General features: G+C 38.6%; 1 protein-coding gene across 1 annotated transcript in view; it reads left to right on the forward strand.

The window, feature by feature from the left end:
* The window catches only part of LOC107689173 (microtubule-actin cross-linking factor 1, isoforms 1/2/3/5-like), a 47,953-nt gene continuing 22,533 nt past the window's right edge, over positions 1 to 25,420 (forward strand). Inside the window, exons 1-16 of the mRNA XM_016487095.1 lie at positions 1 to 41; positions 16,972 to 17,598; positions 17,780 to 17,836; positions 17,915 to 18,085; positions 20,614 to 20,780; positions 20,957 to 21,116; positions 21,218 to 21,302; positions 21,408 to 21,649; positions 21,760 to 21,879; positions 21,978 to 22,085; positions 22,174 to 22,392; positions 22,623 to 22,826; positions 23,859 to 24,090; positions 24,211 to 24,437; positions 24,763 to 24,885; positions 24,987 to 25,088. Of these exons, the coding sequence (XP_016342581.1) occupies positions 17,035 to 17,598; positions 17,780 to 17,836; positions 17,915 to 18,085; positions 20,614 to 20,780; positions 20,957 to 21,116; positions 21,218 to 21,302; positions 21,408 to 21,649; positions 21,760 to 21,879; positions 21,978 to 22,085; positions 22,174 to 22,392; positions 22,623 to 22,826; positions 23,859 to 24,090; positions 24,211 to 24,437; positions 24,763 to 24,885; positions 24,987 to 25,088 (2,781 nt within the window). The 5' untranslated portion in view covers positions 1 to 41; positions 16,972 to 17,034. The remainder of the gene's footprint in view (positions 42 to 16,971; positions 17,599 to 17,779; positions 17,837 to 17,914; positions 18,086 to 20,613; positions 20,781 to 20,956; positions 21,117 to 21,217; positions 21,303 to 21,407; positions 21,650 to 21,759; positions 21,880 to 21,977; positions 22,086 to 22,173; positions 22,393 to 22,622; positions 22,827 to 23,858; positions 24,091 to 24,210; positions 24,438 to 24,762; positions 24,886 to 24,986; positions 25,089 to 25,420) is intronic.

Consider the following 25,420-nt stretch of genomic DNA (forward strand, 5'->3'; position numbering starts at 1 on the left):
TGAAGTCCATGGAGAACAGACTCCCTCCACCGGATCCTGCTGTGAGTCTCTCACATACACTCCAGCCCAAACGTCTGAGGACACTTCTCAAACTGCTTCTGTTTTTTATTATTTTCTATCAAATGTATTTATTTATTTAAAAACATTTATTTGTTCTTATTTGAGAATGTCCCCAATAAACATCACGTGCTTGCTCAAAGTCACCCATTTACTTACATTTAATTAGCAACCAATAAATAACAACAAATCTAAAATAGTTCTTATTCACATTTCTTTTCATCTATCGATCATTTGACTCAAAGTGCAAAGCAGTGGGGGGGGGAAAAGTAAAAATCAGGATTAGGCATACAATAGGGTCTTCAGATTCATTCATAAATGTGAAAATGAGCTGAGAATTGAACAAATAGTTGTAATCTGGCTCAGATGAAGACAGGAATCATGTCTGATGATTAAGGAATAATACATAGAATACACAGGGATAATACTTCACCTTACAAATGGTTGTCAAAAGCAACAATGCTACGAAATGCCCCATATTTTGTGAGAAAGTGTGATGTGCATTATTATTTTGAATTGGCACCACAAAATTACTAAGAAACCAGTATTGGATTTTCTTCAGCAAATTTGATGCGGGGCGCTGATTTCTGTTTTAGACCGCTGGATCCCTCTTCACACAAAACATACATTTTATTATCTTCTGTTACTTGTTATACAACAGCTTTTTATTTGAATATTCAATAAGCTCAAATTTCTTTTGTGCCATTACTGAGACAGTCTTTAACCATCTCCACCCAGGCTTTCCATCCTTTTGTCTTGTGATGAAGCATAGCATCTCACTTCTCAAGACATCATACTGTAAGGAGATTAACATGAAGGTTTGGAGAAAAGTGGAGAGACATTTATGCCATGTGGCTTTTGTCATTTGATTTAAGACTAATGATCTTTATTTATAACTAAAACCAAATATATATATATATATTTATTATTATTATTATTATTTCAATATATATATATATATATATATATATGTGACCCTGGAGCACAAAAGCAGTCTTAAGTCGCTGGGGTATATTTGTAGCAATAGCCAAAAATGCATTGTATGGGTCAAAATTATAGATTTTTCTTTTATGCCAAAATCATTAGGATATTAAGTAAAGATCATGTTCCATGAAGATATTTCCTACCGTAAATATATCAAAACTTAATTTTTGATTAGTAACATGCATTGCTAAGAACTTCATTTGGACAACTTTAAAGATGATTTTCTCAATATTTGCACCCTCAGATTCCAGATTTTCAAATAGTTGTATCTCGGCCAAATATTATCCTATCCTAACAAACCATACATCAATGGACAGCTTATTTATTCAGCTTTCAGATTATGTATACATCTCAATTTCAAAAAATTAACGCTTAAGACTGGTTTTGTGGTCCAGGGTCACATATGTGTGTGAAATATTCTTATAACATGACCACCTGGATAAAAATACATGAAAAACGCAGATGAGTCCTGTCCTGAGCACATCCGGAATATGCAGGCCTCTTTGTTGAGTGGTAATTGTGTGGGTAGGGGCCTTTTTTTGATGAGAAAAAAGCTGATCAAAGGCGGCAGTGTGAGGCTTGTAACACACTGTCCCCATGGTGCTGGGATAAGCATCTCTATCAGACATGCTCAAAGAATATGCTTGAGCTATAGCCATAAATCCCCCAGCCCTGGAGGGCCGTCCTGCGAGAGGAGAGCGAGGCGCAGCTCCTCAGAAGAGAGCTCTTTTGTGTTGAGGCTGGTCGAGGAGAGCGGGCTGCAGGTTTGTGTGGGGCCCCGCGCACACATGAGAGAGCACTCTGAAAGCACATTAGACTCTGATGAGACGCTGACGGACAGGAGAAAAACAGACCGTCTTACAGTGGACGTTCTCGTGTCTGTCCACAATGGACATGTTGAAACACTCCTCTCTCTGCTTTATCTCTTCAGTGTCTCGCTCACGTCAGTAGTAATTGAGCCGTCCACTGCCAGGCTTCATGGACTTGTTTTGTACTTACACTCTACAGAAGAACATATGGAAGCTTATTTCCACCAAGGAAAATAAGTAATTGCAACTTTTAATCTCAAAATTGTGAGAAATTAATGAAAATTCAGAATTATGAGATATAAACTCACAATTGCAAGAATAAAAAATTCAAAAGGTAATTGCAACTTATCATCTCACAATTCTGACTATTTTTCATACAATTCATAGTATATCGCAGAATTCTGATTTGTCACCTCACAATGCTTATAAAAGTGAGAATTGCAAGAAATAATCTTGAAATTGCAAGAAAAAAAATTAGCTGTTTCTGCCAAGGAATAAAAAATAAAAAAGGTAATTGCTCATTTTTATCTCATAATTCTGACTATTTTAAGTTTAAATAAGATAAGTTTAAATCTCAAAATTCTGAATCCCCCCAAAAAATTAAAAATAAATAATAAAATTAAAAAAAAATCCAAATTGCAGGAACTCTGAATTTTGTGATAAAATGTCAACTTATTTTTTTTTTTATTCCATGGTGAAAATACATGGAAGCCCGTTTCGGTCATTGAATAAAAAAATTAAAAAAGGTAATTGCTGACTTTCTCAGCATTCTCAGATAGTCGCAATTGCGTGTTATAAAGTCAGAATAGCAATACATAAATTCTGAGAAAAAAGTCTATTTTTTTCCCCCCGAATTGGAATTTAATAACTGGCAATTGCAAATATTTATCTCACAATTCTAAGAAAAAAAAAATTCTGAATTGAGATATAAACTCGCAATTGTAAGAAAAAAGTCTGAATTACAAGAAAAAAGCCAAAACTTTGATATAAAACGTCCCAATTATTATTTTTTAATTTTATTCCGTGGTAATAAAAAAAGAAGACCGTTTCCGTTACTGAATAAAAAAGGCAATTGCTGACTTTCTCAGAATTCTCAGAAAGTCACAATTGCATGTTATAAAGTCAGGATGGCAAGATATAAATTCTGAGAAAAAGTTTGTTTTTTCCTCAGAATTGGACTTTAATAACTGGCATTTGCAAATATGTATCTCACAATTCTAAGAAAAAAAAAATGTGAATTGAGATACAAACTTGCAATTGTAAGAAGAAAAGTCAGAATTGCGAGAAAAAAGACAAAACTGTGAGATAAAAAGTCACAATTGTTGCTATGATGTTGCTGAGGTAGTGGCTTGTTGGTCCCAGTCAAAAGAGTCTCTGTGATCTGGTCTGGTTCCTAAATATGGCTCAGGTTCCTCGTCCAGTGTCAGTCTATGGGATTGTTGCAAGTATATTGTTGGATTTTCACCTGTTGTTTTGTTTTACAGGTGAAAATCCTTAGGGTTAGTATTAGTATGAGCATTGTCGCTTGTAGCAAACTATATCAAATTTAATTACAACAACTTTATTTTCAGTTTTGCTTTTGGCTGAATGTTTTGGTGTTTTGTGCATCACTAAAGTGCTGTTCACTGCTTGGTGTCATCATTTATGACTGGAGTCTGTGGGTCTGATTCTTGCCCAGGGCCTCATCCATTGCTTCCTGCTAACGGTGAAGTCTTTGTGTGTCTGTGTGTCTTTATCCTGAGCCTGTGGCAAACTCTGCATCTCAAATGAGCCTCGCACACATAACCTGCAAACAGAGCCGTGATGGAGCAGGGTGAAGGGTTATGGCACAGCATGGTCTCCTTTTCCCCGTTCAGACCCTTATAATGACAGCCACAAACATCAGCTCCCTCCTCCTGTGCAGCGCTCCTCAGACAAACACACTTCACACTCAAGAGTTTTTAAAATGTGTTTACTGTTTCAGTAAATAGCCTATTTATTGTTGTAACCTGACTACATAAACTTTGAACAGCACACAAGTAACATTAAGTTTCATACACTGTTAAATGAAAATTGGGTCACACTTTAGTTTGAGGACAAGTTCTCACTATTTACTAACTATTAACTTTTGCCTCAGTAAACTCCAAATTTGCTGCTTATTAATATTTAGTAAGGTAGCTGTTAAGTGTAGGAATGGAGTTTAAGGATTAAGGGATCTAAAATATAGTCATACAGAATAAAGCATTAATATGTGCTTTATAAGTACTAATGAACAGCCAATATGCTTGTAACATGCATGCCAATAAACAAATAGTTAATAGTGGCAACTGGTCCATAAAATAAGGTGTTACTGCAAATTGGTAACACTTTACAGTAAGGTCCCATTATCAATGATAGTTAATGCATTAACTAACATTAACTAACAATGGGCAATGCATTTATTGTTTATTAAATTTTGTTACAACTATTCAATGTTAGTTCATGTTAGTTTGCTTAGGTCCATTAAATAATAATAACAGATGCAACTTTTGATTTGAATAATGTAGGTCTATTAGCAAATGTTGAAATGAACAATTTAGAGCCCTGCATTTCAGGCCTGGCGTTCAAATGCACGCAATAGGCTAAAGCTTGCCGCAAAGCACCGGCAAAAGTAATTACCATGAATGTGTCAGGGGGAAATAGTAAGGAGATATTTGAATTATTTATTAATAAACTAGTGTTGTCTGAGTCTTTGTCACAAGGATGAAGTTGTCGATCCTGACTCGCCATCTCCTCATTAGACACGCCTTTAGAGAGAAATGCATTTTTATGGATTATGATTATAATGAAAGAGTTTTTGTTTTCTATTTGTTTTATTTCTTTAAGTGGTCATTTAAAGCTTTCTGTAGATATATTTATCCTGACTGTGAGGCATCTATTCGCTGAGTTTCGGTTCATTTTTGTGAAGCGCTCCTGTTCAAGACCGAGACGGCAGAAAGCGCATCATGTTTGTTTTCTTTATTTTATAAAAGGACAACGTTTTGTTGATATTGTGAGTGCACACAATAAACTTAAAGTTTAATGAACAGCATTTATTTGCATTTATCAAATATATCAATTAAATGTGTTAATGCATTTATTAAATAGAAATCGTTTTAAATGTCTTCACTCACTTTTTATCACTTTTATGCATGATGAATAATTTTTTTTTTTAATCTTATACAAATCATTGTTTCCACAAAAATATTAAGCAGCAAAACTGTTTTTGCAGCAAAACAGCAAAAATTAAACACATTTTATAATATATTAAAATTGAAAACTTTTTTTTTAATTTGCAATAATATTTCACAATATTGCTGTTTTTTTTTACTTTATTTTGATCAAATAAAATCAGTCTTAATGAGCAGAAGATATTTATTTCAAAATCATTAATAATTGTAATGTTTCCAAACTTTTGGCAGGTTCTTTAATAATAATAACAATTCTATTGATACTTTATTATAATAAATTATATTGTTATCATGATTATTAAATGCTGCTTCTTTTTTACAGGACAATAGTATTATTAAAATATAAGATATATCTTTTAATGTGCTAAAATATATATAATAAGTAATGGGGGCGTGGTTAGATTTTCCTGCTTTTTTGTCTCTAGCTGATCACATGCCTGATTCATAATAGTGCACATCATCAGTGTAAAACTCCCGTCTCTGCATAATCAATCACATAAAGTTAATCTAAAAATGAAAAATTCTGTCACTATTTACTGGCCTTCATTTCAAAATATCTGAGAAAGAAATTCATGCAGGTTTGCAACGTCATAAGGGTGAGTAAATGATGACAGATTATTTCTTATTTTTTATTTTTTGGGTGATCTAGCCGCTTTAAGGAAAAAGTGTACTTGTAATGCACACTAGAAATGTTTGGTGTTGACATAAGTAGTGTATTGTCCTCTCATCATAGCAGGTAGATAGAGATCTAGTCAGCGGGGCGGAGACTCTGCCTGTCACACAGTAATTGACTCAGGTGTGGAGGTTGAGCCCCAACACGGTCCTGTCACATTAATTACCACATTCACACATCTGCTTGTCAGATCAGCTTCAGATGTGTCACACAAACAGCTTAAAGTACACTAAAAAAAAAAAAAATTGTAACCTAAAAAAATAGCTTTAACATCTAAACTACTTGTTTTTAATTAAATTAAAATGTTTTTTAACATTGCTAAATCAACCTAAATGTATTAGGTTGCACCAACAAAAATAAATTGAAGGGTAAGATCAGGTATAGCTCTTTAACATAACAATTGCAGGTTACCACTTTTACAGTGTATGAAATAAGTTTTAGCATCTGTATAGCCTATAGTTAAAATTCTATTAACTTAAGTCCATTTTTCAGTAATGTTTTTTAAAATAATTTTCAAAACATAAAACTTTTCCAGTAAGGAACAATGTGACAAAACACATTGCAGGTTTTTATGTCACATTATATTGCAGTTTAGGGTTCGAATGCACAATAATTGCTTTTACTTATTGTGTCATAACTGTATGCTTTTTGCTGAATTATACATGCAGCAATGAACATACAACAACAATATAGCATACTATTGTATTTTATTGTTATGCGTTGCACAGTGCTTCACATAATCAATATCAGATTAATAATCAAATTGTACTCAGCATACACTCTAAAAAATGCTGGGTTAAATACAACCCAGTGCTGGGTAAAATAGGGACAAACCCAGCAATTGGGCTGTTTTGACCCAGCGGTTGGGTTACTACCCAGAAGGTTGGGTTAAACATTTCTGGTTAGTAACCCAACCGCTGGGTCAAAACAACCCAATTGCTGGGTTTGTCCCTATTTTACCCAGCACTGGGTTGTATTTAACCCAGCATTTTTTAGAGTGTACCATTTGTACTGTACATTATGCATTAATTCGGTTCTCGGTATTTCTCAAGTAGCATTAGGCTGTCCTGGTCAATTTTGCAAGCTGTTATTTATTTATTTATTTTTTGACAACTGATATAAATGAAGCCGTTCAAAAAGTGATTAAATGGATGATCATGTTTTGATTCCCTGTGCAGCTTCTTATAAAGCAAAATTACAGTTTTCATTACAAATCAGGGTGTCTTTAATTGTTTATTTGAACATTTATCTGTTGAGGTTGAAAACAGACACCCTAACTGAGCAAATCCTCATTGTTTTGTATGAGATATATACTTTTCTCATTATTTTATCATATATATTTAAAAACATCATTGCCGCTTCTTTACTAGCTTCAGTATATGTAGTGACTGTGTTAGTAGCTTAGTAATCTTTCAAAAGGGTAACATGCCTGTGGTTTCCTCACTGCTTGATATCAAGCAAGTGTTCTGTCAGCCTGTTTTGTGTTTAATCCCCTGTGATGGTTTCATTTCCAGTATCCCAGCAGAATGAGCGGTCAGCGTCAGTGTGATTTGGGAAGTGACCGTTACGGTGCACATCGTTGTTTGTGGAACAACACTTTGATTTTGCTGCCCAAAGGAGATCAGTGTGTAGTTTTTTATGAACCACCAGCGGGGCTCACCAGCAGCGCACAACCTGTCCACTGAGGTGCTAATTATGTACTGGAGGAGCCTTTGTGTGTTATTTGATTTGAAGCAGGAGTGGTGGGGGAGGAGAACATGTCTGTGGGATTAATCCACTTTAGGGCTCTCTGGGTATTTACACACAGGGGACCCGTGATCACATTTGGCCACATCTGCAACCCATTTGGCATTATGCTGATTCATCTGCTGCTCTCTGAACATACGAGCCACATGTGCAGCACACAATAGATCCGAGCTGAAATATTACTCATATCACAGCTCTCATACAGTCCATTATGCACAATATACGCATATATGCATGTGAACTGCAGGATATTTTTTTTAAGGCGCATGGATTTTGTGGAATTCATAAGTAGGCTATATACGTTTGATTCGATTGCTCATGAAGTTAAATTTGTAAGATCAGAGGATTGGCATTGCCATAGGAGTAAAAAACCTAAAGTGCACTGGCTTGAATGTTATCATATGATTCACACACTGGGTAAATGATATGGGAGGACAATTTGATTTCCCCTTGAGTAACCAGGCCTGGATCAGGTGTCTGTGTCAGATTGGGTATATAATGGCAGTAAAGCACTGGCAAATGTGGACACAACCGCACTCACTCTATGATCTCTTATCATAATTGCTAAACTGGAATTATGTGTTTATATATATCAGTAATAAATATATAGATGGTTATATCACTAAACTGACATTTTTTGTATCCAATAGAAGACTGATTTAGGTGCTGGTTCACACAAATGGGCAGCATATACATACAAATTGTAAATGATAATTAAGCTAGACTCAAAATATAATAAGACTAGGAAATCAGAGACTATATACTAGTTTAAAATCTTGCCGTCGATAAGTCTGTTCTGCTCACCAATGCTGCATTTATTTGATCAAAAACACAGTAATATTGTGAAATATTATTACAATTTAAAATAGCTGTTTTATATGTGAATATATGATCAAATGTGATTTATTCCTGTGATGCGCAGCTGAATTTTCAGCATCGTTATTCTAGTCTTCAGTGTCACATGATCCTTCAGAAATCATTCTAATTCGATAATGATACATTTTATTTTTTTAGGTCTCTTTGATGAATAGAAAGTTGAAATGAAGAGCGTTTATTTGAAATAGAAATCTTTTGCACATTATAATTGTAAATATTGTGACATGATATGCTTAAAATGTAAAACAAGTTGTGTATTGATGAACAAGCATAAAATAAAGTTTTATTTATATATTACAGCATAAACAAATAAAAATAATAATTGACATTTTTATCTCACAATTTTTACTTATTTTTCTCCCAATTGTAAGTATATATCTCACAATTCTTTTCTTCTCAGAATTGTGAGTTTATATCTTGCGATTGCAATTCTGGCGTTATATCTCGCAATTCTGACTTTTCTTTAAATCCATATATGATTTGCTCCCCAAATCTGATCTAGAATTTAAATTCTTGGCATGTGCGTTCATATACATCACCAAAAAAAACAGAATTTCAGAGGTGGTCTGTTTTAAGACCATAACTCAGGACAGACACTGATGTCCCGTCTCTGTTTAAGAGCCTGGTCAGGTTAAATATCTTGACCTCCTGGGCTCACAGCACTGAATTCCCTTTCCCAGGACAGTCAGGGTGACAGGCATTGTTGCTCCTCTTTTCTCCTGGTCTCCTCCTTTTGTCTGTTTTATTTAGCTGGCTGTGCTGTCTCAGTCGGGGGATGGGCCGGGGTTAATAATTAAAGTGCTGTGGTTAGTGTAGTGGCCGAGTCGTCCCCTCTTCTGCAGGTCCCTACCGAATTAGAGGTACACATTCATCATCATAAAGTGGATGTGTGCACTCTGCCGCTCTCTCACGAGCGCTCTTCTTTATTCTCCTCTCTTCCTCCTTCCACTTCAGTCTGTGGGGCGTGTCCCGCTGCTCCTCACCGTCACCCCGGCTCATTAGGTCAAGACTCACATTCTTACACTCACTGTATTCTGTGATCATTTACACTGTCTGGAGACAGGAAACTGAGCAAGACAATAACACATTTACACCTGCAGGAGGAACCATACTCAGTGCTGTAACACCTGACACTGGCAGCACAAACCCCTGCACTGTCTAGATTTACCCTGTGGAAGCTGGATTCTGCTATGAAAGAAAAGAATACATATATATATAAATACAGTTTTTATCTCACAATTCTGACAGATATAAAGTCGTAATTGCAACTGCATAATTGCTACTGCAAGATATAAACTCACAATTCTGAGAAGAAACGTCATAATTGTGAGATATGAACATGCAATTGTGAGGGGAAAAAATTATGAGAATTATGAGAATAAATGGTCACAATTATATTTTTTTAGAATTGTGAGATGTAAAAAAAACAAAAACAAAGTGAGAAAGAAAGTCAGAAATACAAGAGAATTTTGACTTTGTTTGAGTTTACATCTCACGGTTCTGAGTTTAGAATTGCAAACTTAGAATTGCAAGAACAAAAGTCAGATTTGTGAAGTAAAAGGTTGTAATTACGTGGTCAAAAATATTCCATATTACTCATATATTGTAGAAGTGCACGATGAAGTAGAGTACAAAGTAATATTTAATAATAATCCACAGGAAAATCCACCAACACATAAGCACATATAATACCAGACAACGGAACAGGGGAGAACACAGGACTTAAATACTAGAAAAGTAATCAGGGAGAACTGAAACAGGTGTGGAGTAATTGATCAAAAACCATAGAAACTAATGAGGAACAGAATCAGGAGACAGAAACACATGGAAATCTAAGGCCCCGTCCACACGGAGACGCGTTTAGCTGTATACGCATACATTTTGTATCGTATAGGCATTTCGTCCACACGGATCCGGCGTTTTGGGAGAGTGAAACCGATATTTTTTGAAACCGGGTCCCAGAGTGGATAAATCTGAAAACGCCGCCCTTGCGTTTTCGTGTGGACAGCGAATCCGTATATTTTCTGAAACGATGTGCCCTGCCCCTAGTCAGACACCGCTACGTCACGTAACAGCAACAAAAACATGAACAAACACTAAACGGTTGTCTTTTTATTAACTAACATTAACACAGATTAATAAATATATCGTTCCATGTTCATTTGCATACCACGTGCAAGGTTTATGCGCATAGTCCAAGTCGTCTTCTCCGTTTTTAGTGTATCTCTGTGGCAGAATTACAGCGCCACATGCTGGTCTGGCATGTATACTACATCGTTTTGTGTCGGTTTTGTGTGGATGCAGATATTTCTTGAGACGAGGGAAAAAAAGATCGGATAGGGAAAGCTCTGGCTTCGTGTGGACGTAGCCTAAACCAAAACAGAACATAACCGTGACGTACTGTATATCATCAAGGGAGACCATTGTAACTGGCTGGACATCATGAGAGTGGCAACATGCCTCCTTGCTTTTCTATAGAATATAAAAAGAAAAAGTATAGAAATAGCATAGAATAGTATAGAATAGAAAAAATTAAAATTTTGAGTGCCAAGTTTTGTTATCTATAATACTTCTATAATACAGCAGTTATTTTATATACTATTATATATACTATTACAGATTTTTATTAATACCTTGAATTAGCTTTTGTCCTTATGATTTCAGGTTTTGTTTTCATTTTAATTTTAGTTTATTAGATAATTTTAGTGTAAATAAGTAAGTGGCCATCTTATTTTGCAATGCAGAAGTAAGCTATTTTCTGAAAATGTGCAAGATTTTTGATTCATTAGCTGCTATAGTTAACTAAGAATAACAAAGTGCGGTAAACGCTAAAACTATTTGCACTACAAACCAGTGGGTTTTAAATTCCTACAATATGATAAGAAATATTGATTTGCATTATCAAGCAGCATAAAAAACTGTTTTTGGACAGGTAACATAACTGACACTGGAATGACACTGGAAGCTTTGCACATTCAAGTTACAAATGTCTGCCCTGCTCTTATGTTAAAAATAAAGTGGATACGTTGCCTGTATTTAGACACATTTCTGAATCAGCTGGTGTTTTGGTGGCTTTCAGTGGCAGTATGAAAGTCAGTTTGTCTTAAGTTCTCACAGGTGTTCTAACAGAGGAACCACAGGTTCCAGAACCAGATTGTAATTTTGAAAAGTAGATCTACTGTTGTATCATTTTAAACCTAAAAAAAGTACTTTTGTAAAAAAGTTTTGCATGAAAGGCAAGCTTATTTAATTGTATCTGATAAAAGAGCGCCACCTGATTTATCTGCTGCAATGACATCCTGCATTTTAGGGTCATTGTATGTAAATGTAGTGGCATCACAAGGTCTTCCACTTCTCTCCCATATGTTAGTGACCTGTTCTATTGAGCAATCGAGTGTTTCTTGTGTGAGATGAAGGATAAGTAACAGTGCAGGTGTTGGGTAGAGTCTTTTGTGTGGTGAAAGAATGGGGGAATTGTGTGTTTGTTACACACCTGAGTCTCCTCACTGCACCTGCTATACACACCTGTCCTCACTCTCCCTCTCGTCCCCCATGGGAACCAATCAGAGGGATTATTTGAGATCTGACACCTGCAGACATAGTGGCGAAAGAAGCTTCTATTCTCAAGCAGCAACGGAGCAGAAAAGACTCCAAAAGTGGAGACGCAGCATCACGCAACTCCCATGAAACTCAGCCAGACGCGGCCGAGTCCTTCGCTCTATTGGTTTCTCTACTGTTCGTTGTTTGTTTGCCAATTTCGGGACTGAAAGTGACTTGAAAGTAATCAGAGATGTCTTACAGTAATTAGTCGTCTTTGTAGCTGTGGCGGGGGCTTTGAATGGTGATGGAGGCTTTGTGTGCGGGATGGTTGGCTCCTTTTGTAGCCCGCCTCGGTCTGCCCCGGAGAGGGAGGGAAAAACGAGAGCGAGGGGCTGGAGGCAGCTGTCACTTAACATGTGAATATTCGGGAGCAGCCTGGGGGTCTTTAGAAAGCTTTTTTATCCTCCTCGTTTTAATTTGAAGCAGAGTTTGTGAGCCAAAAGAGGAGCTGGGGGAGGGGCTAACGCTGGGAGGGAAAGAGGGAGGTGAAGGGACTGCTCCTCTGTCTAAATGTCTGGCACAAGAGTTCACACAACAGGCTGCCGACTTATGGACCTGCCTTAACTCTACCAAAACCACCGGACGGGGAACACCTGCTATCCTGGAGCTCGGAAAACACAGCATACAGGACTTTTCCAGCAGCTGAACATCCCGTGGGTTGCCTCAGCAAGGAATTCCTCCTCTATGGGACTGGGCACAACAAAGGCAAGAGAGAGAGAATACCGCTGACGGGCGGGGGCAGCCGGAGGGAGAGAGGGACATTGTTTGCTTGTGGCTGTGGGCGACGGAAAAGCATGGGTCATCTTGCATAAAGTGTGTGTGTGTGTGTGTGTGTGTGTGTGTGTGCGCGTTTAAACCGGGATTTGTGAGCAAGTGAGATCCTGTTTGAGCAAGTGAATGTGAAGGTTTTCGCATGTTTATACGTCTGGAAAGGAAGGCCTCTCAAAGGATGCTGAGAGAAGACAGGTTTTTTTGTTCTCCCATTTGAATGATGACGGAGGAACTTGTGGAATTGTTCGTTTGGCCGTTTGTCCTCCTCTATGCACAGGGGTAAGTATGCACCCCAACCGCCACAACCGCCACCTCTTTCTGGACTCATTCAAACTTTCTCACTGAAACCAGCAGCTGCTTTGGATGCAGCCAGACAGTGATGCTATCAGAACCACTGAAATTTCACTGAAGGTGATTGTGGCACAAATTTGGTACGGGTAGAAACAGCTTGCGAGGATTTGGATGTAATTAGCTCATTTCACTGTACCGTGAGTATCTATTTATCTAGTAATATTCATTGCTATTGAAGTTAAATATATAATATAATTGTATATTCTTCCCTGCAGTTTCTTTATTATTATAAACTTTTAGAACTGAATCAACTTTTAATTTGTGTACTAACATGTTGCCTAACATATAACATCAGTTCAACTAAAATATAGTATATTAATTATGCAGTTTATTCATGTTATGCATTCACGTAACACCAGACACTCTTTTGTTAATTAGAGAAATCATGATCACTGCACGAACTCACCTACACAGAGAGCGTTGATTTATGACTATTAAGGAATCCATAAAAGACATAAGTACATCCCAAGAGAGCCACCACTCTCACTGCTCCATATACAAGTTAATCCACCAGCGGAATGTGGCATGACACCAGTATACACTGTCTGTCTGCCATATTGAGGATAGATTAGGAAAGGGTATTGTCATGGTGCTCTCTGACAGTACCCACACCCATTGCTATGACAGGCAGAGTCGAGCATCTCTGCCGCCTTTATTTGATTGATATATCATTCATTAGAATATGACAAGAATCCTTCCGTTTGAGTCAGTTGTTGTCAGAGATTAGACTATATTAATCATTCTTTATGGATTGTTGATGCACAAAGCTGTCCATCACAGCGGTTAATCTAGCTCACTGGGGGCCAGTCTGTGACATGCCTCATAAATCAATATCAAGAGGCTACACAGGGTGGTCTTAAATCAGACAATACATTAGAGTTGGGTTAAGAGTGAGGCTGCTTCTTGATAAACAAGCAAAGGAGAATCAATCTGTATAATTTATCTCAAGCTTTAGACAATTACATTAATTTGTTCAGGCACTGAACTGGTCACCATTGCACTGTATGTTTTGTTTTGGAGATCGGTGGATCTTAGTGTGCTGCTACAACAAGGTTTCTTGAGTAGCTTAACCAGCAAGACCTCAATGGTCAAACAGAATCACCAGAAAAACCTTGCAGATTGACCAACATCACTAGCTCAGTTTTACACAGCACCAAACAAACAACATCCACAATACACCAGCCTGGAAATTATACTATGCCCTAAGCTGGTGTTTTGAGCAGGGGAATTAGCTCATTTAGATGATCGGATGCAGAAGATGGCATCACCTCTATTGAAATGTTCAGCATTGAGGTGTAAAATGTTGTGTCACCTCTAACTCCGTGGAAACAGACATTGCAGGTGTAATAATGCTTGTAAATCTTTATATTCAAATGGCTGTAGCTTCAGTGTAAACTCCTTCCCATCCTCCTTGTGTAATCCATCAAGGATGTAGGCTGGGCGTGAGATGGATGGAATGAGTTAATATAATTAAACTTGATTTGAGGAAGAGCATTTGTCGACGGCGATATTGTTCAGATTGATTACATAGATTGTATGTGCTCACTTTATGGAAACCAAATGAAGAAAAATCTTTCTTTTTAATATTCACCAGTATCTCTGCTGTAGTGTTGATGAAATATGAACAATGAGAATAAATAAAGCTATTTCATAGAGATCTTAGTAATTGTTTAGCTTAATCAGTTTATAAGCTAGCGTCCAGAGCATCAAACTCATCATTACAGTATTTCCTGTCATGTGTTAGCAATCTCAATTCATACATTATACAAGCTAATCCACCCTGCTAGAATGTGGGCTGATACTAAGTCTTCTGCTCTAGTGATCTAGAAACACTGAGTCTGTCTGCTGTCTGGAGCCAGATCCCTCAGCACTCGCCATTAGCATGCAGTGAACCACAATGACCTGGAATCACCTGTGCAATTAACATGCACGCTTAGCTGAATTCAACAGAGCTCTGTATTTCCTGCACAAACAAAACCATCAGCCCAAAGGTTAACGTGTCATTGCATTCTTTAAGATAAAAGGTTTGCAAATTTGTTAGGTTTAAAGCAAAACAGGTTTTGTGCAGAAAACAATGTCTTTGCGCAGACATTATGCAATTACAAGTCAGAGATTTCAGTATGCACATACTCTACATCTGCGACAAAGTAGATAAAGAAAGTAGTGCTGTCAAACGATTAATCGCATCCAAACTAAGTTTTTGTTTACATGCTATATGTACAGTATGTGTACTGTGTTTATTTATTATGTATATATAAACACACACACATACAGTATATATTTTGAAAATATTTACATGTATATACATTTATATTATTATATTATATATAAATATATTTAATATAGAAACAGCATATTTTCTTAAATATATGTATGCATGTGTTTGTATATATACATAATAAATATACATAGTATATTACTCATATATTATGTAAACAATAACTTTTATTTTGGATGTGATTAATCGCGATTAATCGTTTGACAGCACTAAAGTAATCTTTCTTCACTTAACAGGTACATATTTACTTACCACCTGCAATCTTCAGGCAGATTCTATGAGCACTGAAATAGCACTGTTGCATGTTTTTTTTATTAATTGTGCTATTGTAATCCACACAAAGCAGCCTGTAATCTTTTATTTTACAAATATGTACATTTCCTATTCATCTGTGGCCTGTAGCACGAAGCGAGTTGAACAAACTCAGAGTCGCAGAGTAATAAACACTTACATACTGTATATATATTTAATTTAATTTAAATACGAAGCTTAAAATTAATTGCCACTTCATATAATAATTATATGAATATATTATATGAATTATAAACAATTACAATTAATATAATATAAATATAATTAAATAAGTAGCTGCAAAAGTCGGGCAATTTGTCTCTAAAATTATTTGAAAGTAAACTGCTTTAGTTTGGAGCGAGAGATATAGGGGAGTTGCTTCATTGCATCAGATATATGTCACTTTGCTCACAGCTGATTGGTCCAGTTTGGGTTTGCGGTCTCTATCCCAGAATAAAACCTGCTCCGGAGCAGGGTAGCTGTGTAGCGTAAGTTACCATGGTGACGAAACCCACTCAGAACCAAACCATCTTCTTGAGTCCGAAAACTCAGAGTTTGCTCAAACTAAACGTGAACTTACCTGGGTAAAACTGAATCCGGCTTCGTGCTACAGGCCACAGGACAGTAATTTAGTCAACGATGATCACTGGTAAAGGCCTGCATGAATTTCAACCACAGAAATTCACCTTAAGTTGAAAAAATATCTCTAAAAGGGTTTCTGAACATTAAACTCAGTGTGTGTCTACGTGTTCATCGCTGTCCTGCTCCTCAGGCATGTGGTCTGTGTTTCCCAGTAAACCATGAACACGTGCACTAAAAAAACAGTGTTCATTCTTCTGTGGAAAAGAAATGAAGCAGCATTTCCGTGCCTGTCATATTTGATCAGGAGCTAAATGGTTTCCCAGGGCCACCCCGCGGATAGTCTTGGCAAAGGACAGTGGCTGTGGCTGCCAGGAGGAGCTGTGGGTATCCTGGAGGAGACTGCCCTCATAAACAGGCTTGTCAGTTGCATTTGTATGGATAGTACTAGCAATTCTGTGTTCATGTTGTAGTTTTCCAGCAGTAATCTGGCCCCTCTTGGTCAGGACAGAGCCTCAGTCAAGTGTTACCATCTCTGTCGTATAAATAATGACGGTGGTGTTTGTTGGCGTGAAAGTGGTAAAAGACTCTCCTTTGTAGGACAGCAAGGAATCTAATTGAGATTTATGCTTAGTGGTCTTTGTTAGAGCTGGATTAATCTCTTTTGAAGACTGCAGTGGAAACTGGAAACTAATAGACTACTATTTCCTTGAAAGGGTATAGATGTTTAAAGAGTATCTTCTCACTTTGACCTTCCTTGTGTTGTAGGTAGTTTAGGCGACGCCTGTATGTATGGCACAGGGACCCAATTAACCCGTGGATTGAAGAATCATGGGTAACCTCATTAGCAGACCTAGCTGTTTGGGACAAAAGTCCAAACAAGTTAAGTCAGAGGAGAGTGTCTTGAAAGAGTGCTACCAGCAACGGAGAGAATGGCCGCTCCCAGAGCCACCTAGAGAAGAAACAAGGAAAGAGGATGTGGAAGAGGTTCTTCGACAAACTCCAACACCGGACAAGCAGAGGAGTTCCCCAGCCCCTACTGTCACTACAACCAGCACTCTGGACAATGCCTGGCGAAGCACTCCGTCCCCGGTAAAAACACCACGAAATGGGTCTTTGCCCAGAATGTGTAATATTCCAGAGTACAGAAGATCCCCCCTGAGTCAGTATGGATCCGTGGACAGGAGAGCCAGCCTGCAGAGAAAGGATTCTGGAAGTCCCTGGTCCTGGAAGCCTCTGAACACTCGAGAGGTTACTGAAGTCACAGAGGTGACAGAGACAATTGTTACCGAGATTGTAGAGGTGACAGAGTATCCTCCTGCGGGGAAAGGAGGTGACCCTATTGTTACTAGAACTGTTAGAGTCCTTACTGGAGCTGCTGAGGAACTTGCAGAGGTTATTCAATTTAATTTACATTTATTTTAAATTTAATGTTTTTCTTTCTTTCTTTTTTTTTTACCATCATTTACCATTTTTTTATTTAACTGATTTTGAAGTCAATGTATCAACAATGTTTCACCAATTTGTTCACTTTCCAATTAAATAAAATTGTTTCACAATTCTCACAAATTCACAGCTGCAGAGTGATGGTCAGTCAAGTTCAGACCAGGAATCAAGTCTAGATCAATGGAAGGTACAGTATACTGATCTTTCCTTAACCTGTACTTTCTTTATGAAAACGTGATAGCATATTGTCTGGTCTTATGTTAAGGATGGCAGCAGTGTTTTGGCTCTGAAAGATGAGTTCAGGGATCCGTTGAAATTCCAGCAAAATCTGGAAACGCTGCTGACGTGGGTCTGCGAGATTGAGGAGCTGACAGCCAATCAAAAACCACCATCCTCAGAGTTTAAAGTGGTGAAAGCGCAGCTGCAAGAACAGAAGGTATGTTAAAAACCTTGTTAAAAAGCTGTAGCTATATAAACCAACAAACAATAAACTAATACATTAATATTTACATAAACTATTGATAAAAAAGGCTACCCAATTTTAAAGCCTTGTCATGTAATTTCTAATCCCATCCTTAACCTTTTCTTGAACTGAGAAGCATACTGTCTAAGTTCATGCATATAATAAGCTTTGAATGCCTTTGTGTATGATATGGGAATGGGTGGGGGGAAAATAATTCACCTTTTTGAGATCTTTTGAGATCTTTGTTAGCTTAGTGAGTAAGGTAAAACATACCTGAATGATCACAATGATCCTCTGACACATGATACAAGTGTTTGGCTTAAGTACCACAAAGAGAGAACAAGGTGCATTATAAAGCTTGTAGATTCTCAGAAGGAGCAATACCTCTATGAACCAAATGTGTGTTTGCTTCCTCATACAAAGCATATTTGAAGACGCAAAAGGGGGTGTTCTACAAAACTGTATTAGGAAGGCAATTCCCAACATGTCCTCCAACTGTATGGGTCGTTTGTCGCTTCCCTGAAATACGACCCATCAGAGCGTCTACTAAATTTGTGCTTCTATCGACAACAGCACACTTTCTTATTAATACATTGTACCCTTTTATTTGCATCATAATTTGTGTTTTGTGTAGCTCAAATGGTAGAGCATTACTTTATGATGCGATTATGGGTTCGATCCCAGGGAATGCACATGCTCATAAAATGTATATGCACTATAAATCACTTTCCAACACATCGCCAAATGCATTAATGTAAATGTGTTTTGCGAAATGGAAATGAGACAAATGGTGGGTAAGGGACCGTATATAAAGTCCACACATTGCCTTTAAATGAACACACAATTTGATTGGTCATCATGACAGTATTAGTCAGTATTAGTCATGACAGCAGACGCAACACAACACTGTCATTATTTTTGCGTCAGCTAGAGGGCGCTTAACTTTAAAACGTAAATATAGGTCGTAATAAGTTGCTTGCACCAGTGTTGCCTACTTAGTGACTTTGTCGCTGGATTTAGCTACTTTTCGGACCCCTTTAGCAACTTTTTTCCAAAAAAGCGCCTAGCGACAAATCCAGCGACTTCTTGGACAAACCTTATTCAGTTTCTAAACCTCACCAGTACTGCTGCACGAGGTCTTGCTTTGCCAGCGCGCACACACCTCTGCGTCTGTTCTGTTTAGCAAGCGGCTGTGAGGAGCAGTGCTTTCAGTTAAAAAAAGATATTCTGTTGCTTCGAACTCTATTTTACATGCAAACATAGCCGAAATCACAGCACAGCCATTGTCTTTTATCGTATGTGTATTTGATTTCATTAGATGACGGCTCGATTATACAGTAAATCAAGATTTTTGTGCAGATTACATCTTGGAAGGGAGAGCTGGTTATGGAGTCTTAATGGGCCACGTTTCAGTCACTATTTCATATTCATCCCATTGTCTGACAACAGAAATAGAAATATATATTAATGAAAACTATTTTATTGAGAATTTGGCTGCATTAAAACAGTTTGTGAGCACAGAGAGGCAAACAAATGCAAAAGGAAATATGACACAATAAGGTTGTTAATATGCTACATTGTGTATGACGTCATCTAGCGACATTTAGTGACTTTTCAAGCGGGCTTTAGCTACTTTCAGTTGAGAGAAGTTGGCAACACTGGCTTGCAAAAACAACCTATTGGGTCGTTTTTTTGGAGGAGGACAGTCTCCCCACTGTTCTGCAGAGTTTAACTACAACCCTAATCAAACACAACTGAACAGCTAATTAAGGTCTTCAGGATAACTTGAAAAATCACAGGCCAGGTGTGCTGAAGCAGGTTGAAGATAAAGTTGCAGGACAGTGGGTCCCCAGAAGCAGGGTTGAAGGGTTGACCTAGGAGCAGCGTTGATCTAGACATCTCCAAGACCAGGGGTGCTTCTCATTTCTTATTTGTGCATCCTCGTTTCCTTTCCTCGTTACCTTTCCTCGCATCTTAGCTTAGGCTTCACTACGCTGAATAAACAGCTTTTTAGAGGAAACAGCTCATCATTTAATTAATCCACAGCCTATCGGCTAATCCTCAACATGTTTTACACTAAGCAATACTTTTGGATTTAACTATTTTTAGAGTTTACACCGAAAAAAAATGCCATTTTATAAGAGAAGTCACTGACTTTTTGCGACAGGTGGGATTCAGCTTACGGCATTTCTCATTCATTTCTATGGTATCCGTAAACAGCAATTGAGTGTCGCACAACTCTGACTGAAATTCAGTGATGTCAAGGCTATTATGTGATTGGTTATTACGCCACACGTGATCCAAGTTAGCCATTACGCTTTCTCCAATAGTAAGTAATACAGACCCTCTCATCTCCCTATATTAAGACAATCTCTGGCATCAGTTTGAATATTGAGAAGCATCCCAGGATTGAGAACCACTTGCTTGCAAGCCCCTGCCCTTGGAGGAAGCATAATAAATTCCTTCAGCATAATAAACATAATAAGTTTCTTGCCCTGCAGTTCTTACAGCGCCTCCTAGAGGACAGGAGACCAAGTATGGAGACCATGATGCAGGAGGGTCCACACCTGGCAGAGGGACTTCAGGGAAATGACAGTGAAAAGACCAAAGTGCAGCTTGCACAGCTCGAGCTCAAGTGGGAGGCTCTACTTCAGGGCGCCAACAGCAGGTCAGTCTGGTTGACACATTGGTCCACATTTTGGCCCCAGGAAGACCCACGTAGTTGGGGCTGTTTGACCGACATAAAAGAGCCAACCACAACTTTTTTACCTGATGCTTTGGGTGGGTAAATCTGATGTTAGTGATGTAATGTGTTTTGTTTTGACAATTAATTTGTTTTCACAGACACAGGACTCTGGTGGACATTCTGCCAAGAGCTCAGCTATTCCAGGAGAGGACAGACAGACTTCAGCAATGGCTTATATCTGTGGATCAGGACTTAGCTGAGCTCCGCTCTGCAGAGAGAGGGATGCTCCATTTGCAAGAAGCCACAGGACAGGCCAAGGTCAGCAAAACATTAGAAAATGTTTTGTTTATCCGTTAATACATTTGTATGCTACAAGATTTCAGTGTGGAACGAAATAGCCTTTCTCTATCACCTTTTAGGCAGTCATGGAAGAGATAAAAGCTAAGAGTGTCGACCTGGGGAAACTCCAACAATGTGCTTATGAGCTCATGGAAAAGATTTCAGGTGGTGTTTCCTCCCATTTTGTGTCATTGCATACACTTAACCTTGCATAGTGCCCACAAGGACATGTTTCAAACATGTTTCAATCTTTCACATGCTAATCTAAAGAGGAGGAAACCCAGCTGGTGCAGGAGCGGGTAGACAGTCTGCGTATTCGGTACTCAGTGATGAGTCTGGGTAGTGCTGATGTCCTGCAGAGGCTGGAACAGGCTTTGGAGGCATCTAGTCGATGTACCTCCAGTCAGGAAGACCTCCACCTTTGGCTTGGTCGAATCGAGAGAGAGCTGCTGGCTCCTGCTGCCCAGACTGAGACTGGAGATGCAGTCTTGTGTTCTTCTGAGAGGCAGAAGGTAAGAGACAGGTGGATACCTCAGGTTGCTTGAAGTGTACTGTAAGTCATTTTGGATAAATACAGCTGCTAAATGCCTGCTTACCTATCAGCCTGTTTGCATTTGATTAGCTGGAACAGGCTGTTGAGAAAGAGTTGGCTTGGTTTAGAGACACCTCACTGGCACTGGAGGAGCTCAGAGCCATTAATCTGGACCCAGACATCATTGCATCCGAGCTCAATGAGCAGAAAGTGAGTTTTTGCACATTCACAATGATGTTCTCTGTGCATATACTAGAAATTCTGTAAAATTCTTTAAAATAATCCATATGATGTCTGTTTTTCTGCAGATACTTGCTGTGGAGATTCTGCAGCACAAGTTTAACATTGAGAAAATGGTGAAGATTTTGGAACTCCTGCAGATGTACACTGAGGATGGGGAGACACTGAGACTCCAGGTAAGCTAATATTCATTCTTAATACCTTTTGAAACATTTTCCATGGCATAAGAACCAACATAATACTACTGTCTTTTCCCCTCCAAAGTCTTCCCTAGACACCTTACAGGAGCAGTGCCAGGTCACTACTGCCACTAATTCCCAAGTCTTGCTTCAACTGGAGCATGCTCAGTCGCTCTTGTCTCAGTTCTCAGAGGGCTATGCTGAGGTGTTACCATGGTTACAGGAAACCAAAGCCCTTATTGGCCTGTTTACCCTGAACACCATCAGCTACGAGGCTTTCCGAGAACAACAGGACCTCTTACAGGTACTAAAAAACTTGCTTCTTCAGAGCAAGATATTAACAACAGATGCTCATGTTTGGGCCCACATTTGCTATAGTACAAGTGCAAGTTCAAACACATTGGATTTGAATAGCCATCACACTGTATTCAGTATATTAACTTTGTATTGCAATTATAAGACTTCATTAGTTGTTTCAGATAAAGTAATACAAACATCAATGTTTGATCGTGTTGCTGCATAACGTCCAAACAGGGCATCAGGGAGTCCATAGCAGAGCATAAGCCACTGATAGCACGGCTGATCATGCTGGCCCAGCGTCTATCAGACCTGAATGCAGTTCAGGGAGAGGAGTTCTGCCAGAAAGCCAGGGACACTGAAGAGCAGCATCTGGCCATCAGAGACAGGGTTCGAGAAGCTGCTGGAGTACTGGAGGAGTCTCTGCCCCGCTATACACAGGTGACACACATGTAGATTCAATGCTGATTCCGGGTGCATATGATGAAATATTTTATTTATTCTATAGAAAACAATTGTAGAAGTAGTTTGAATGCTGTAAAAGCCGATGTGTTTTGAAGGCCTCATGGCCTACATGACTGTGAGAGAAGTCACACGGGAAAGAATGGGATTTTGGCTGAAGTTGCTTGTGGATGGCATCCGCGGTGATACTAAGTTGCTCTTTTGGGCCACATGGCCTTCAACATGTTCTTTGGATAAAAATGATGAGGCAAATACACCAAATAGTCACTTTGTGATATGTTTTGACATAGGCTAGTTGGCAGTCTGCCACCCTTACAAGAGAACAAAAGACCAATTAATGAGGTGAAGAGTTAGGGAGTATTGGGAGGAGAACACCTGCAATAAGATCATTGGTTGAAAACTGTAATAAAGGTTGAGCTGAAAGTGAATCAGATGTTCTGCAGAGGTCTCAGATTTATTGTCTTCTTGCAGTAAAGTCCAATTTTGACTTCTTGAACTCGAACTTCTTGAGCATTATTTTGCAAGACAGAGAAGACTTTTCTCCATAACACATACTGGAGAATCCAGCTAAATCGCCTTCTTATGGTAGTTGGTTTAACATGGTTTGTAGTTATAAATCAGAGGTTCTTAAACTTGAATAAGTCAGACCTTCACAGAGGGGACCTACTTTTGATGAATGCCCCAAAACTCCATTGTAGATGCTGAGACTAGTGTACTGGACACTTTGAGAAGGTTTAAAAGATTAACCTGTTATTTAAAGCTTTTTCATAACTTGCAGTATATATATCAGTTTATACCATTCCGGGGATTTGAACCCATGAACTTGGTGTTGCTAACGCCATGCTCAGCTGAACTACAGGAATGCAACCCGCTGATGCACTACACTGATATAACCTGTTTTCAAAGAAGCCATATGTTTTATGTTGCTAAAGTGGTATAGAAAGACAACATTGCCACATTTTAGCTGCATAAATGCTAGCTCACTCCTGAAACTCTGCATGTCCATGTCAGCTGAATGAGAGGATGACTCTGATCGGAGAGAGCGTGGAGCGTCTGTGTAGTCACCTGCAGGCCTCAATGGCTCTTCAAGGCCTCTCCCCACGAATTCAAGAGCAGCTACAGGACAACAAGCACACATTGTCTGAGCTCTCAAAAATGGATCTGGACCTCAGCAGTGTGAGGACACAGGCTCAGGAGCTCCTTACCAACACAGGGGCTCTTGGGGACAGTTCCATTGGCACAGGTACCTCAAAACATGAATCGCATACATATTCTGGCACATACAGCTTTATATGCTAAAACATCTCATAAACACTATTGTTTCATAAGCATGGTCTGTCTATGATGATCTTGGCAATTTCAGCTATTCAAGACCGGGTTTGCAGTCTAACAAGCTGCTGGGAGGAGGCTCAAAGACAAGCTCAGGAGAGGGAGAAGTGGCTTCTCAATCTCCTGGATCTGGCAGTCAGGTTCTGGAATGATGTGAGTGACATGACATCTGGACTGAATGATACCCAGCAAGCTGTTCTGGACCTCAACTCCAGTCGATCAGATTCAGAAACCATCCGACAGAGCCTGGAGACCATGCAGGTAGGCTACAAAAATGATACTGTGGTCAATGTTGCTCTGCTCTATGCTGGTCCAGGCTGGCCCTTTCTGGTTTAGTGTTGGTCTAGCTGGGGAACCAGAAATACTGGCGAAGCTGGTTGACCAATGTAATATTGCTAGTTTTACTTAGCAGCTTTTAGAAGTACATCCCATGTTTTTGACCAGCGTCCAAAACAGAACATATGCTCATTACCTGGTTTTGTTCTTTCAGCAGGGTTATTTAAGAATATTTCCTCATTGCGTCCTGAAAGTTTTGAATTAACGCAATGCCTCATACCATTAAAACTCTCTTATCCTTCCTTCTCAGACACTCAGGGAGGACATTGATTCTCTGCAAGGTGACCTGGACACACTAGGAATTCTGGGAATGGAACTCATGTCAGCTTGTGGTGACACAGACAAGCCAGAGGTCACCAAATGTTTGGATGAGGTTTGTATTTGAAACTGAAATGAGAATAATCCTCGCAGAAACTGTTGTACATCTTGCAGTCATTTGTTCACATCTCACTATCCAGCTGTCTTTTTCTGCAGCTTTATGGCACGTGGAACAATCTCAGTAAGATCTGGACAGAGTGCAACAGTAAGTTAGAAGAATGTTTACGAATGGCTCTCCATTATCAGGACAGTATGCAGGTGAGTTAGTTTCAATTCCTTTCAAGGCATTCCTAATGTAGGTTGACTATACATCCTCATTTTTCCAGATTGGACATGTCCTGGCCAGGATTTCTAAAATGTCCAAGTTTTGGCTTTATTTTAATTTATTTGATGTTCTCTCTACTGTCCTCATAAATTTTATGCATGCATATTTGCATTGCTTTGACTGTTCTCTGTTGATCCCACCTTCTCACACGCCATGATTGGTCGATTGTGTACAATGCCTACATGCTATTGGTCAAGCTAATTTTCAGTCATTACCTTCAGCAAGTATGAAAACAACAGGAAAACAAAGCCAAAACCCAGACATT

Source organism: Sinocyclocheilus anshuiensis, unplaced genomic scaffold (assembly GCF_001515605.1).
Source record: "Sinocyclocheilus anshuiensis isolate Anshui unplaced genomic scaffold, SAMN03320099.WGS_v1.1 scaffold737, whole genome shotgun sequence".
Classification (NCBI taxonomy): Eukaryota; Metazoa; Chordata; class Actinopteri; order Cypriniformes; family Cyprinidae; genus Sinocyclocheilus; species Sinocyclocheilus anshuiensis.